This window comes from Ambystoma mexicanum, chromosome 1p (genome assembly GCF_040938575.1).
Source record: "Ambystoma mexicanum isolate Mex_15411 chromosome 1p, UKY_AmexF1_1, whole genome shotgun sequence".
Lineage (NCBI taxonomy): Eukaryota > Metazoa > Chordata > Amphibia > Caudata > Ambystomatidae > Ambystoma > Ambystoma mexicanum.
In genome coordinates, this window is record NC_090921.1 from 954,697,374 (window position 1) to 954,713,822 (window position 16,449).

General features: G+C 47.2%; 1 protein-coding gene across 2 annotated transcripts in view; it reads right to left on the reverse strand.

Annotated features, from left to right (window-relative positions):
• PSME3IP1 (proteasome activator subunit 3 interacting protein 1) overlaps positions 1-10,943 on the reverse strand; it is a 232,585-nt gene extending 221,642 nt beyond the window's left edge. For both annotated transcript variants that reach the window (XM_069653393.1, XM_069653383.1), the window contains exon 1: positions 10,824-10,943. In XM_069653393.1, the coding sequence (XP_069509494.1) occupies positions 10,824-10,848 (25 nt within the window). In that variant the 5' untranslated portion in view covers positions 10,849-10,943. The remainder of the gene's footprint in view (positions 1-10,823) is intronic.
• Positions 10,944-16,449: the final 5,506 nt, after the last annotated feature.

Below are 16,449 nucleotides of genomic sequence, written 5' to 3' on the forward strand. Positions count from 1 at the left end.
AACTGACTTCAGTGTCCTTCTATCTCTCCTGGTGAGATTTCTCATGTAGTTCTTGTACTATGCTGGGAGCTCACTCGTGGGCTGTGCTATAGTCTGATGTAATACTGAGCTGCTTTCCTCTGTTGGAAGTCATTTTGGTTCCATATTGAAGTTGGCAGATACCATTGTGTGTGTATATCTCTTGGCGGGGTCGAACTGGAGCATAAAATGGACTAGCACCCCAATGAAAAAGTGGCACACAGTTGCAAATGGCAATTCATTCATTTGTGACAGACTGTTTGAGTAATTCACAAGGGGAATGTTAGGGAGACTTCTCAAAAATGTGCTAATTCCCTTCACCTTAAAGACCCCCAGCAGCTTTGCTGGGTTTTGAGGACTTGATTTCTTTTCCTGGAGAGAGTGTAACCCTTTTTCCCACTCTCTCATGTATTTTGATATGTGTTTTTCCTTTGTGTTTTCTGTGGTTTTGGAGTCTAACCAACTCCATAGGCATCATCCTTTACAATTGTGTCACAAAGCACCTTCAGTGCAGTGACACAGGGAAGCCTTTCAGGCTTTCCCAAGGTTTAAATACCTTCTCTGGGATAAACTACTGCTTCCCAGAGTAAGTAAAGTGAAATTGACTTTACTAGTCTTTTAAATTCCTAAACCCAGCACACCCCATCTTTCAATAGAGTGCTGGAGGGGTTACTTAGTATCCCCCGTGTCTAGATACTCATGTAGCATTCAAATGCTACCCTTTCCTCTCAGAATGGCTGGTGGCAGTGGTTTTACAACGAACTACCATGATTTTTCCCGACCGCAAACTATTCGTAGCTCCGGTAACGTTAAATCGCGGGACCCATGTTTTTCAACACAGTGCCGAAGCCTCCTTTGTTAAAACAGGTCCCGGTCTTCTTTTTTCGCCATTTCTTTGTGGAAAGGTCCTTCTAGAGTGTTTCTCTGCGCGCCAAACCAAGTTTGGTCTCGCTGTTCATTCGCCTTTGGCGGGCTTCAGGAGTGAAACCCGCCTCCAGTTCCAGGGTGTCTGGGGTAGGCAGGAAGTGTGGGAGGTGCCCGAAACTCCCTGTGCTTAGTCTCCTAGGAGACCCAAATGCACTCTGTGATGATTGGCTGGCTGACTGTCCGGCAAGGACAGTCACCCTGCTGGGTGAGTGGCAGCTAGGCTGGAATGAATGGGAGATAACTGAATAAAAGGCGAGTCTCTTGGCTTGGAAGACAGAGTCGACCACTGGAACGAAGGAACCGAAGAAGAGCTTGAAGAGGACGGCTGCTGCAACTCCTGGACCGTTGGTTTGCCCGGTGAAGCCCTACTGCAGGTCTGAATCACCAAGTTTGTATCAACAGAGAAGCCCTGCAAGGATGACTTCTCCCTTTGAGTTGATAGGGCCAATCAACTCCCAAGTAAGCCACCTTGTCACCCATCTCGGAGCTGGTTGCATTTCCTCAGAGTGCTGTAATAAACTGTAGAGCCAGGAAGAGGGACACCAGATTGTGTGCGTTACTTGTAAGCTGGCCAAAACCTCCAGACTCCCATAACGTTGGACCGACCAAGCCTGACCCCCCTCAGCGGAGTGTGGGACCTCAGAAGAAAGGACAGTCCACACCTTGACAGCCAGGACCAGCGTTGTTACCAGTGCGCTAGCTGAAACGCGAAACAGCCACTGAAATTGAAGTTTGCCAGTTGCAAGCTTTTGACCAGTGCAGTACAGGAGTCCCCCAATGTCCTCCCTGTTGTCCCCACGATTGAGGCCCAGGAACTGAGAGAATGTACCTCTCACGGTGAAAGTCCATGAAACGTTTGCAACTCACAGGCCTAACTAATCAGCTAGTGACCCAACATATGATTCATCTTTTTACAAACTACTTCCAAGAACTTGTGCAGAGACTTTTCCGTTTACTTACCAGAACTGCTTTATCCTATCCAAGACTTTAGCCCATTGACTTTGGCCTAGCCTATTGAATTGAATTGACTTCTGGTGAACTCAAAATATTTGCACTCTCCAAGAATAATTGTAACCTTTTATGTTCCGATAACCTTTGCCTTTTAGTCCTCTTGAAAAGTATTCTGAATGCCAACAGTAAGATATTAATGTCCCCAGCACCCTTGTTACTAAAGTTACCTGCAGGTGTAGGTTGTGTTGGTGGGCCATCCCAAAAGGGTCTTGTCTGATTCAGAAACTTAGAGTGTACAGTATTGAAGTATATTTGTGTGTTACTATATGATTGCCTCCTTCTAATGAATGTTTTATAACTTACTGATTAATTTATCAGTATTGATCCATGAAATCTTGAGTGTAAGAGTTTATTTGAACACCTGTGATTGTAGACCTCTGTGTAACATCATTACCGCTCACATTCCCTTCTTGAGATAAGCCTGGCTGCTCAACTGCTACCAAAATTGTGTAGTACAGACTTATACCAAAGGTTGGTTTGCTTACACCTGTAGTCCTAGTTGTGTGTAGTGTTCCCAAAGGGTACTGCATACAAACTTAGCCTAACAGGGGAGGTTTTTGATCAAATGTGAAATGCAAATTGTGCACTTCAAAGAATATTCAGTAATACTGGTCAAAACTATTAGATGCATGGTGAAGTAACTTATCAAACTGGCCCACATGGGATAAACAAGTGGCACACTTTGAACAAAATAACTCACACTAGCATATTGTGTTTTTTGTTCGGGCATTGCCCTATTGGCCAGTCCGGGCTCCGTCACACTGGCATAGTTTACACTGACTGATGGGCATTTTACACATCATCACATCTAGCACATGTGCTACAAATGTGAGATGGTTGTCCCACTTCAATCATAAGAATTTCATGTGTGCCTAAGGTCACTCTCTCCATCCAGTCCTCAGTGTCCCCATTTGCATCTGGGAACCCAGATGCCCCCGCAATCCCCCCAGCATTGGAGTCAGATGTAAGGGGTAGAGTGAAGGAAGGAAAATAACTGAGCGTTTGCTGAGTAGTAATGAGAGAGGCAGCTTTCCTGCTGCAAGAGTATGGGCGAAGCGTGGAAGAGCTCTTAGAGTTTAGGAGTAGGCAACCAGTTATGGACTGTAGGGTTGTGATTAGAAAGAAAGCGAGGACTGGAGAGAGCTCATTCTCACAGCAGTCCTTAAGTGTGCCGTTTCAGAAATGAAGGAGAGACCACCCCTGTGCATTCTTTAGGCCACGCCCATCAAGTCTTAGACCACGCCTATCATGCAAGCTGTTGGGTGGCTGGGGTGCCCGGCAGCCCAGGCCACCGTCATGTTGGTCCCTGCAAGGCAGGCCCTCTCCCTTGCTGTGCTGCGCTGGCGCACGCTGAATTTACCTGCTGGAGGCAGGAGTCATGGTGGCATAAGACTGCCGAGCGGGAAGCCGCTTGGCCCTTTATTAAGAACACCATGTGGTGTCACCCACGTGTGCATGACACATGACTGTGCATGAGCCCAGAAGGGGCTTAAGTCACAACATCCCATGCCAGGGGTATAAATCAACACCACCACATCAATGACGATAAAGCAAAATGACTTACATCAAACCTTGTCATATCACACTTTCAGTCCATGGGGGACATTGGGCGTTGCCCTGGGGAACAGTTTATTAGGGGAAAGGTGGATTAGCCAGGACATGTGCTTTTACTGGGTCCGTTTAAGCATTTTTTGAAGTGAAGGAGCACAGCTTTTGCATGGTCTTCTTTAAGCATATAATGCATGTGAGATCCCAACTTTTACTGTCACCAATTTAATCCACTCGTTACATGCGGTATCACAGCTTTAAACCGTCACACCATGGGTCTCCAGACCATGCACTATTAGGCATTAGCACTTCTTTAAGTTCAGGAAAAGATGGTAGTGTCCTTGTTCTTGCCGGTGAGGCGCTCCTCTCTGTCCCCATACAGGCAAAGCCGCACTTGGTGATGCTGGGCGCCACATCTGCAGTCTGGATGTCAGGTCTGTCGAGGCAGAGAGGTGGGTTGCTGGCAGTGGTCTAGCACGGCATGCTCTCGTCCCTCTTGAAGTGGCAGTTGCCTCCTCTCCTGCAAATGAAGGCGATAGAGGCTGCACCGGGATTGTACTTCCCCCTCAAGCAAGACCTTGGTTTTTGTTCAGGCGGCACAGGCCGCGTTGCAGTCTCTCTCAAAGGTGGGAGCTTTTACTGTGGTGGCCCTCCACTTTCCTCCACATCGCGGCAGTCTTGGCCGCGCACCTCCCTTATGCATGAGCTCTGTATATTCATAAATGCGGCTTATGGCATCAGTTCGGCCCGGCAGCACAGGCACCCACTGAAACGAGAGACGCGACCAGGGCAAGGTTGCAGGCTGCAACGCTCTCCCCTGGACGGCGGGGGTTCAGAGGTTGGTTGAAGGTGGCGTTCACAGCCGCAAGGCTCCTCCAGGCGGGAGCCATCACTGCGGGGTAGGGCCCACGCTGAAGGAACCCCACAAAGTGTTCATTGATGGTGGCAAACCCAATCCACAAGGACAGGACAGCAGACTGGCCGCCCAGCACTGTCCTGGCTCCCCCAGGCAAGAGCATCGCCGGCAGCGGTCCGGGTGCACACTTGGCAGGCTCCCCCGTGCGGGAGCAGTTTGTATGTGGTGCGCTGGGGAGGCCGGCAGATCTTTTCCGTGTTGGGGGCTGCGGGGAGGCTGTGCCCCTCGTTGTGACCACCATTTTAAGTGCCGTGCTCACCCCAACTTCAACAAGAGGTGGCAAGCTTCATCAGGCACTGGGGAAGCCGGCATCCTTGCAGGGGCAAGGCGGCCTCCCTTTTTGGCCATGAACTTACTCCCTCCCCTGGTCTAAAAGGATGACTTTAGAGACCATCCTGGGGTCATCACATGATCATCGAACTACACTAGAAGTCATTCCCACATCATCAGACGTCATCACGCTGTTAAAGTCATCAGCAAATAACTCAGAATGGTGGATGATGATTTGGGGATGAGCTTAGGATGACTTCATGAATAAGCTAACATTATCCCCTTTTTAGAAAACTCTTTGTTCCTGATGCTTTTAGGATGACCTACTGATCACTTCAAGAGATTGCACGTTTGTCTCTGATGATTTGGGGATGATTCTTTCTGGGATGATCTGCTAATTACTTCATGAGCATTGCCATGAAACATGTTTGTTCTTGATGATTTGAGGATGACATACTGATTACTTCAGAACATCAGAGTTTGTAGGATGATATGCGGAACAATACAGATTGTCATTCTGCTTTTGCTTAGTTGCACTTATGCTGAATGATCCCCCACTGTGGCAAGTGTAAAGCTTGAGACTATGTTGGGCCAAAGCTGAAGCCAGAGGCCTAAACGTAGCATGCACCCGTGAGAATCCTTTGCCATCCCAGTCAAAAGCAGGCACCCATCAGCCTCACAATCCCCAATGTGGCATGGATAAAGCCTGAGACTATGTTGGGCCAAAGTGGAAGAAAGAGGCCTACACATAGCATGCACCCCCTGGGTGAGAATCGATTTCCATCCCAGTCAAAAGCAGGAACCCAGCACCCTCACAATCAATACATTTCCATGCAGACTTGTTAGGTAAGAATTGGTGTAGTCCCACTGTGTGAGACTACACAACACTTATCTGCTTAGTATTAGGTAAGCCCACGTTTTGGTATAGGTCTGAACTACACAGGTTAGCAGTGTGACTGAGCAGCCAGGCCTATCTCAAGAGAGATAACTGTGAGCTGTAGAGCTGTACAAATGAAATCTGTAAATACAAGTAGCCAAGTAACACTTACACTCAAGGTTTCAGTTATAAATAGTTATTTAATTAACATTTTTTAAATAAGTGTTCTTTAGAAAGGCAATTCATGTAACAACGTAAAGATACTTTTAAATTACTTTTCAGAATCAGAGCAAGTTAGTGAATAATCTTTGGATATGCTTCATACACAATTGCTACACCATGGGTTGACTTCAATCACAAGGACAGTAATGGCATTTATAGATCACACTAGTTACACTTGCAGATTCTGAGGTTGCAGAAAGGAAAGGTTTAAGGAATGAAAAAGGTTAAACAGGTTCTCAGTATATGTGAGGACAAATAAATCTTCCAGTGAAATCTAGACATGTCTTTCCCAGCAGTAACAGTCTAAAACAAGTTACCACCTATGAGGGACAAACCATATCAAAGTCAGTCGGCTAGAAGAGTCTGCAGGGACCCAGGACAGCCAAAGTCAATTTAAAACAATCTATGGAGCTGAGGCACTTCTTGGAATCAACTGTCTTGCACAAAGTAAGAGAGTTTGTTAGAAAATCACTTGTAGGGTCGCAAGCTGTGAAAACAGAGTTGGAATCAACTCTAAAAGTAAGCCACTGCAATTCCCAACTGAGAAAAGCAAGGCTACAAGACAGTGAGGTAAGTACCCTAAGGCTAAACAGTACCTCTGGTTTGAAGAAGAGTGGTCCAGCTGGCCTGTGTCCTGCTACAGCGTTGCAGACCCCGTATTCCTGAGCCTTAGTCGTGGGGACAAGAAGGAGGACATCTGTAGGGCTCCTGCTGTGGTACTTCGGACGTCGTTGGCGGCTACTGGCTCTTTTCGGTTCTGCGGCACTTTGCAGGTCTCAGCGCTTAGTAAACAGCACTGTTGCGGATCTCTGTTACCGGTTGGGCTTCCTTCACTCCTTGGGTCTGATGAGGGGACTCTAGCTCTGTTCTTCCTGCTTCTGGAGGGTCCTTAGGAGACTCCTGGAGCTTCCAGCCGGATTTCAGACATTTCACTCGACTACGGATTACTCGACCCCTGGCACTTGGTTCTTGCAGCAATGAATTTTGTACAGCCAGACAGGGAAGATGGTCCAGTGGAGTTTGTCTATGGGTTAGTTGGTCCCACTAACCCAACGGGAGAAGTCCATTCCGGAGTTTCTCTGTCTGAAAAGGGATTTTCCGCACAGCAGCAGGGCTTCACCGGGCAATTCCAAGGTCCTGGAGGATGCAGCAAGCTTCGTTCACGGTTTCTTCGTCGGGTGTTTCTCCCAGTGGTCGACTCTGCCTCTAGTCCCAAAACCCTCGACTTTTAAGCAGGTTTCTCACATTCATGCACAGCCTAGGCTGTCAATCACACATCAGGGTCGCTGTCCAAACAGCCATTCAGGACTGGTTGCATTCAGGCATTCCTAGAGACAAAGGACAGGGGAGTTTCGGGACCCTCACATCCAGACAAACTGGAGCCAGAGGCATGACTCAGGGCTGAAGTGCGCCAACGGCAAGACAAACAAAGGGCTTCAATCTGTTTGACGCACAGAGTAAAACCCAAGAAAGACCTCACAAACAGAAAATGGCAAAAAAAGAAGACAGGGGCCGTTTTGATAAAATGGTCACCCCTGGATGGTATACTGCAGCTGAGGGTTCAGCCTGCGGTAGAAAAACACAATGGTAGGAAAAACTAAACCACTACCACGAGTCATTTAAAAGTAGGGAGGGCAACATACAAATGTTACATGAGAATGTAGGATAAGGGGATACTAGGTAACTCCCCAGCACTCCACATAACATGGTGTGTGCTGGACCCACAAAGAGAAAATGTAAGTAAAGTCATTTTCACTTTACTATTCTTGGGTACAGTAGTCCACATAAGAAAAGGTATTTTAAACCTTATGAGAAATCTAAAGGATTTCTCAGTGACACTGCACTGATGTTGATTTGTGTCACCATACAAAAAGTAGATGCATATGGAGTTTGTCAAGACTCCCAAAGCAGTGAAAACACATAATCCAAATTTCAAAACACATGATGCAGTGGGAAAAGGGTCTCACTCACTCCAGGGTTAAAATTAAAAAAGTCCTACAGTCCAGCAAAAGAGCTGAGGGCTCTAAGGTTGAACGGAATTATCACAGAAATGAGAATTCTCCCTAACATGACTGCACGAATATATGCCAGTATTCACATGCACTCCTTCACACAATATTCATGTTTGCTTTGCGCAAAATCCAATAATCAACAACCATAACGAAAAGTACCTCCAGAATAAACAAATTTAAAAAAATCAAAAGAAAAGGATCCACAAAAGAAAGAAGCAATAAACAAACGGAACCACAAAATCCCATCAACTACCCACAACCTACCAAATACAAGCAACAACAAACCACAAACAGCAAAGACTAAACCCAAAGACCATGAAAAACACCAATCGAAAGAGGACGCCCACTAAGGAACACAACCCACGCATCATGCCTCACCACAAGAAAGACAAAGAAGCCAGAAAATACAACAGAAATAATAAGAAGTCCCAAACCACTCAGGAAGGCACGGACCAGCAGGATCCCACAACCCCAAAAAACTCGACAAACATCTTAGATGGCCCAAGGAGACATACAAACAACAGAGCAAAGACAGACTACAATGCTCGCTACCTGTCCACATACGACAACGTGGTAAACAAAAACATCACAGCAACAATGAACAGACAGCTAACAAGCTTCACGAGACCCAACCAGGACACCAAACGGATGACAACTAATAAACCATCCCAACCCGGTCTCCACCATGGACAATACCCCAACCAGAACAAGGAACAAATTGGAAACCATCACACTCACTCTGCACCCCCTATATCACCAAGACTGGAACAACAGAGGGGTAGCGACCCTATTTACCACCCGGAAACGAACCAACCCTGCAGTAAACATTATCGGTCTACTCGACAAAGAGACTGACCAACAAAGAACCACCCCACCCAAAAGACTCAACCGGGAAAAACCCACCTGGAACGGAAACCCAACCAAAAACACACTGGTCAGAACAAGCAATACTAACAACAACACAAAAGGGAAATCCAGCAAACTACACTGCAGCCTCCTCAACATTAGATCCATGGCAAAACACTCAACAGAAACCAATGACCTCCTAAGCGGAGGAGGCACAGACGTGCTCTTCCTTACAGAAACCTGGCTATCAGACAACTATAAAGCCATCGCGAACGAAGCAATACCCGACAATTATAAATTAATACACGCCAACAGAGAAAACCGAAGAGGAGGTGGAATCTGAATTATACACAAAACACATACCTGAGGTTCTCGAATCATCACAACCAACGCGGAAGACTATGAATCCCTCCTAATCAAGATAGAACTCAATGACCAATCAAACATAGTATTCCTACTCATCTACAGACCATTTTCTTACAACCCCAACTTTGCAACAAAACTAGCGGACGAGGCCGCCATGCTATCAACCCACCACGAAAGCCTAGGTGAAAGAGATCCCACTGATACAAACATAGATACAACAGAAGACCCACTCAACAATTGGATCACCAAGGCCATTGACCAATTAGCGCCAGCTAAAACATTCAAAGCAACACCACCAAAAAAACTGGCAGCAAAATGGTTCACAGAAGAACTGAAAAAACACCAAAAAAACAACCACAAAATGGAAACAAAATGGAGAGAATAATACACCAGACAAGACTAAATAAAATACCAAAGACAACTCAAATTGTACAAAACAACAGTCCTCAATGCAAAAAAAAAAAAAAAAAAAACAAAAAAAAAAAAAAAAAAAACTACTACGCCACAAGAATCGGCAAACAATTCATAGAAAGAACTCCATCACCCCTACACAAACACTTTGTGAAAGTCACTTACACCAGAGCAGGGTCGGTTTAGTAGCTGCACAGCAGTTACTGCCTTTTATCGGGCATTAGCCTGCGCAGGTATTATTATATATGTAGTCACTTACAACAGAGCAGGGTGTTTAGTAGCTGCACAGCAGTTACTGCCCCTGTGGGCATTATCCTGCGCAGGTATAATTATATATTTAGTCATTTACACCAGAGCAGGGTCTGTGTAGTAGCTACACATCAGTAACTGCATCTGCAAGCAGTAGCCGGCGCAGGTATTATATATATATATAGTCACTTACACCAGAGCAGGGTCTGTGTAGCAGCTGCAAAGCAGTTACTGCATCTGCAAGCATTAGTCTGCGCAGGTATTATTATATATGTACCGGGTCTGTGTAGTAGCCGCAAAGCAGTTACTGCGTTTGCGAGCATTAGCCTGTGCAGGTACTATTATATATGTACAGGGTCTGTGTAGTAGCTGCACAGCAGTTACTGCCTTTGCGGGCATTATCCTGTGCAGGTATTATATATGTAGTCACTTACACCAGAGCAGGGTCTGTGTAGCAGCTGCACAGCAGTTACTGCGTCTGCGAGCATTGGCCTGTGCTGGTACTATTAGATAAGTAGTCACTTACATCTGAGCAGGGTCTGTGTAGCAGCTGCACAGTAGTTACTGCGTCTGTGAGCATTGGCCTGTGCAGGTATTATTAGATATGTAGTCACTTACACCAGAGCAGGGTCTGTGTAGTAGCTGCTTCGGAGTCGCTGCCTCTGCAAGCCTTAGCCTGTGCAGGTATTATTAGATATATAGTCTCTTACATCAGAGCAGGGTCTGTGTAGTAGCTGCACAGCAGTCACTGCCTCTGCGAGCCTTAGCCTGTGCAGGTATTATTAGATATATAGTCACTTACATCAGAGCAGGGTCTGTGTAGCAGCTGCACAGCAGTTACTGCCTCTGCAGGCATTGCAGAGTCTGAACCGTACCGTAAATGAGCTTCGGAGCAGCTACTGTGTTTATGCCAACAGGCTGCCCCGTGTAATTTCAAAACCAGATGTTTAGAAAATCTCGTACTTACAATATTTAATTTCAACATGTGGTGAGTACAATACAAGGAATTACAGCTTCGACGTGCATTCCTAGAGGTTGCAAAATGGCTCCTCTTAACAATAACAACAAAGGGGTAAGAACGTCTAAGTTGATGGGTGCTAAAAGAAATGCATATAAAATTCACTATGAGGGCTGGATCGCATACACTCACCTGATGCTGCCTGGAAACCGGACATGCGCGTTTCCTAAAGGGTAGTGTCTAGTTCCCATTCGAGAAACGGACCATAACACGGCCCCGCCCCCACTTCATCATGTGGGCTGCTCTGCATCACGTGGGTATCAACGTCTGCTTCATCACGTGGGATGCTCTGCCTCACGTGGGGTTCAACGTTCACGTCATCATCATTTTTGCACCAGCTGGAAGGCAAGGCGTTGTGGGAGCGATTCCTCCTTGGCTGATACTAGTTCCCATCCGAGAAACGGACCATCGGTTGTTAGGGCCATTTCTCAGATGGGAAATAGCTGCTTCTCTGTGTAAGTGGGCTAGTTCCCATTAGAGAAATGGCCCTTTTTTGCCCCTTAGTGACCATGTCCTGCATAATAATGGGAAATAGCCCCCTCACACAGAGAAGGCTAGTTCCCACTAGAAAAATGGCCCATTTTGCTCCCCAGTGACCAGGTCCTGCATAATAATGGGAACTAGTGTTGTGGCCTAAACAGATGACAGGACGCTGTAGTATTTCTAATGGTCTTTATTGACTAACAGCAAGTGAGGAGGCTATGCGTGGCCTGGTGGCGTGGGGTGCTTACTCACTGTTCACTGCGACCAAGTCCTGTGCTTCCCCAGTTGCTTCACTGTGGAAGGGTTGTGCACACCGGTGGCACGCTGTAGTCTCCTAGGGCCCCCATGAAGCCTCCAGTGGCTGTGGTGTTACGCCCTAGGAGCCGTGGTGTGAGTTCTATAACTCACTTCTCCTTATCCTGTAGTCAGGAGCAGCGCTCCTCTCTGACTGCTTCTGCTGGCCAGGCGCCAACACTGAAGCGGGAACGTTTTCCCGCGGAGCGTGGGCTCGCGAGATCCCGTCTCGCGAGAACACGCTCCCGCGATCACGTGATGTCCCCACAACTAGCCCACTCATACTGAGAAAGCTAGCTCCCGTTAGAGAAATGGCCCTTTTGCCCCTAGTGGCCAAGTCCTGCATAATAATGGGAACTAGCCTGCTCACACTGAGAAGGCTAGTTCCCATTAGACAAATGGCCCTTTTTGCTCCCTTAGTGGCCAAGTCCTGCATAGTAATGGGAACTAGCCCACTCACACTGAGAAGGCTAGTTCCCATTAGATAAATGGCCCTTTTTGCCCCTAGTGGCCAAGTCCTGCTATTTCCCATTAGAGAAATTGCCCTTTTGGCCCTAGTGGCCAAGGCCTGCATAATAATGGGAACTAGCCTACTCAAACTGAGAAGGCTAGTTCCCATTAGACAAATGGCCCTTTTTGCTCCCCTAGTGGCCAAGTCCTGCATGATAATGGGAACTAGCCTGCTCACACTGAGAAGGCTAGTTCCCATTAGAGAAATGGCCTTTTTTCCCCTAGTGACCAAGTCCTGCATAATAATGGGAACTAGCCCACCCACACTGAGAAGGCTAGTTCCCATTAGAAAAATTGCCCTTTTTGCTCCCCTAGTGGCCAAGTCCTGCATAATAATGGGAACTAGCTCACTCACACTGAGAAGGCTAGTTCCCATTAGAGAAAAGGCCCTCCGAACTTCCCTCCGAACTGCAGAAGCTGAAAGGTCCTTTCGTCTAATGGGAACTAGCCCACTCACACTGAAGCAGCTATTTCCCATTTGAACAACGGCCCTCCGATCTGCAGAGGCAGAAAGGTCCTCTCGTCTAATGGGAACTAGCCCACACACACTGAAGCAGCTATTTCCCATTAGAGAAACGGCCCTCCGACCTGCAGAGGCAGAAAGGTCCTCTCGTCTAATGGAAACTAGCCCACTCACACTGAAGCAGCTATTTCCCATTAGAGAAACGGCCCTCCGACCTGGAAAGGCAGAAAGGTCCGCTCGTCTAATGGGAACTAGCCCACTCACACTGAAGCAGCTATTTCCCATTAGAGAAACGGCCCCCCGACCTGGAAAGGCAGAAAGGTCCGCCATACCTCTCAACCTACACGCTTTTGGCAGGTGTCACCGCCTTGTAAACAGCTGACTCACCCGCCAAGCCTCCTGCAAGCCCATTCGTTTCAATGGGCCTCTCACCCGCCAAAAATGAAATCGGTGTTTTCACCCGCCTTTGCGACCCAAATGGTTGAGAGCTATGGGTCCGCTCGTCTAATGGGAACTAGCCCACTCACACTGAAGCAGCTATTTCCCATTAGAGAAACGGCCCCCCGACCTGCAGAGGCAGAAAGGGCCTCTCGTCTAATGGGAACTAGCCCACTCACACTGAAGCAGCTATTTCCCATTAGAGAAACGGCCCTCCGACCTGCAGAGGCAGAAAGGTCCTCTCGTCTAATGGGAACTAGCCCACTCACACTGAAGCAGCTATTTCCCATCAGAGAAACGGCCCTCCGACCTGCAGAGGAAGAAAGGTCCTCTCGTCTAATGGGAACTAGCCCACTCACACTGAAGCAGCTATTTCCCATTAGAGAAACGGCCCTCCGACCTGCAGAGGCAGAAAGGTCCTCTCGTCTAATGGGAACTAGCCCACTCACAGTGAAGCAGCTATTTCCCATTAGAGAAACGGCGCTCCGACCTGCAGAGGCAGAAAGGTCCTCTCGTCTAATGGGAACTAGCCCACTCACACTGATGCAGCTATTTCACATTAGAGAAACGGCCCTACGGCCTGGAAAGGCAGAAAGGTCCTCTCGTCTAATGGGAACTAGCCCACTCACACTGAAACAGCTATTTCCCATTAGAGAAACGGCCTGCCTTCTCAGTTTGGGTTGATACTAGTTCCCATCCGAGAAACGGACCATCGGTTGTTAGGGCCATTTCTCAGATGGGAAATAGCTGCTTCTGTGTGAATGGGCTATTTTCCATTAGAGAAATGGCCCTTTTTTGCCCCCTAGTGGCCAAGTCCTGCATAATAATGGGAACTAGCCCACTCACACAGAGAAGGCTAGTTCCCATCAGAGAAATTGCCCTTTTTGCTCCCCTAGTGGTCAGGTCCTGCATAATAATGGGAACTAGCCCACTCATACTGAGAAAGCTAGTTCCCATTAGAGAAATGGCCCTTTTGCCCCTAGTGGCCAAGTCCTGCATAATAATCGGAACTAGCCTACTCAAACTGAGAAGGCTCGTTCCCATTAGACAAGTAGCCCTTTTTGCTCCTCTAGTGGCCAAGTCCTGCATAATAATGGGAACTAGCCTGCTTACACTGAGAAGGCTAGTTCCCATTAGAGAAATGGCCCTTTTTGCTCCCTTAGTGGCCAAGTCCTGCATAATAATGGGAACTAGCCCACTCACACTGAGAAGGCTAGTTCCCATTAGACAAATGGCCCTTTTTGCTCCTCTAGTGGCCAAGTCCTGCATAATAATGGGAACTAGCCCACTCACACTGAGAAGGCTAGTTCCCATTAGAGAAATGGCCCTTTTTGCCCCTAGTGGCCAAGTCCTGCTATTTCCCATTAGAGAAATTGCCCTTTTTGGCCCTAGTGGCCAAGTCCTGCATAATAATGGGAACTAGCCTACTCAAACTGAGAAGGCTAGTTCCCATTAGACAAATGGCCCTATTTGCTCCCCTAGTGGCCAAGTCCTGCATAATAATGGGAACTAGCCTGCTCACACTGAGAAGGCTAGTTCCCATTAGAGAAATGGCCTTTTTGTCCCTAGTGGCCAAGTCCTGCATAATAATGGGAACTAGCCCACCCACACTGAGAAGGCTAGTTCCCATTAGACAAATGGCCCTTTTTGCTCCCCTAGTGGCCAAGTCCTGCATAATAATGGGAACTAGCTCACTCACACTGAGAAGGCTAGTCCCATTAGAGAAACAGCCCTCCGAACTGCAGAGGCTGAAAGGTCCTCTCGTCTAATGGGAACTAGCCCACTCACACTGAAGCAGCTATTTCCCATTAGAGAAATGACCCTCCGACCTGGAAAGGCAGAAAGGTCCTCTCGTCTAATGGGAACTAGCCCACTCACACTGAAGCAGCTATTTCCCATTAGAGAAATGGCCCTCCGACCTGCAGAGGCAGAAAGGTCCTCTCGTCTAATGGGAACTAGCCCACTCACACTGAAGCAGCTATTTCCCATTAGAGAAACGGCCCTCCGACCTGCAGAGGCAGAAAGGTCCTCTCGTCTAATGGGAACTAGACCACTCACACTGAAGCAGCTATTTCCCATTAGAGAAACGGCCCTCCGACCTGGAAAGGCAGAAAGGTCCTCTCGTCTAATGGGAACTAGCCCACTCACACTGAAGCAGCTATTTCCCATTAGAGAAACGGCCCTCCGACCTGCAGAGGCAGAAAGGTCCTCTCGTCTAATGGGAACTAGCCCACTCACACTGAAGCAGCTATTTCCCTTTAGAGAAACGGCCCTCTGACCTGCAGAGGCAGAAAGATCCTTTCGTCTAATGGGAACTAGCCCACTCACACTGAAGCAGCTATTTCCCATTAGAGAAACGGCCCTCCGACCTGCAGAGGCAATAAGGTCCTCTCGTCTCATGGGAACTAGCCCTCTCACACTGAAGCAGCTATTTCCCATTAGAGAAACGGCCCTCCGACCTGCAGAGGCAGAAAGGTCCTCTTGTCTAATGGGAACTAGCCCACTCACACTGAAGCAGCTATTTCTCATTGGAGAAACGGCCCTCCGACCTGCAGAGGCAGAAAGGTCCTCTCGTCTAATGGGAACTAGCCCACTCACACTGAAGCAGCTATTTCCCATTAGAGAAACGGCCCTCCGACCTGCAGAGGCAGAAAGGTCCTCTCGTCTAATGGGAACTAGCCCACTCACACTGAAGCAGCTATTTCCCATTAGAGCACATACCTTTTTTAACTGTCATTTTTCAAATCTATCACCAAACTATGGGCATTTTCCCTACATAGATGTTGCCTGACCTGCACAAATCACCCTTTCCTAAACGTGGAATTTAGTCACTTTTCAAAAATGTATGCCTTGGTCTTCCCTTTCAGCTTTCCTACCCTCCTCTTCCATTCCGTCCACGCATGGACTATTGGGGGAAAAAAGGGGTAAACTCGCATAGCTCTCACAAAATTGATGGTAACCTTATTCTTTTGGTATCCACTCAACCTGTTCTTCTAAGCCTAGAAAATGGCAAATTCAGCACAGCAAACCATTTGTTCCTAGCTCTTACAAGGAAAAAACCACAGGCTTCTTTGTACATCATTTTATTGGCATTTTCTGAAAAAACATGAAATATGCTCCCTTTTCGGCTATTCTCTCTCACCCCCTCACCCCCCATACAGAAAACTAGGATTCCTAGGTGGCATTATGATCACCTACATGTGGGAAGAAAGGGGGCCAAATTTGAGCGAGATGTCACATGTAAATAAAAAGTTACAAGGGATTGAATGGCGACATACCGAAACCACCAAGAAAGGGGGTTAAAACAAATAACACATTAGCTTAAAGAAATAGACAATTGGGTAATTGAAGTGTTTTTATTATGAAAAGTGCTTACATTGTAAAGCAACAAATAATACATATACATGTGTAAACCAAAGATCAAATTGGTGGAGCCATATGTCATACATGCCAACATTTTGACACACTTGGGAGGGAGATTCCTTAAGGGAAATCAGGAGACTAACATTTTCCCATAAGAATACATTGGGGCTACATTTATTTTAGGCGGGAGACCGCCTAAATCTGGAG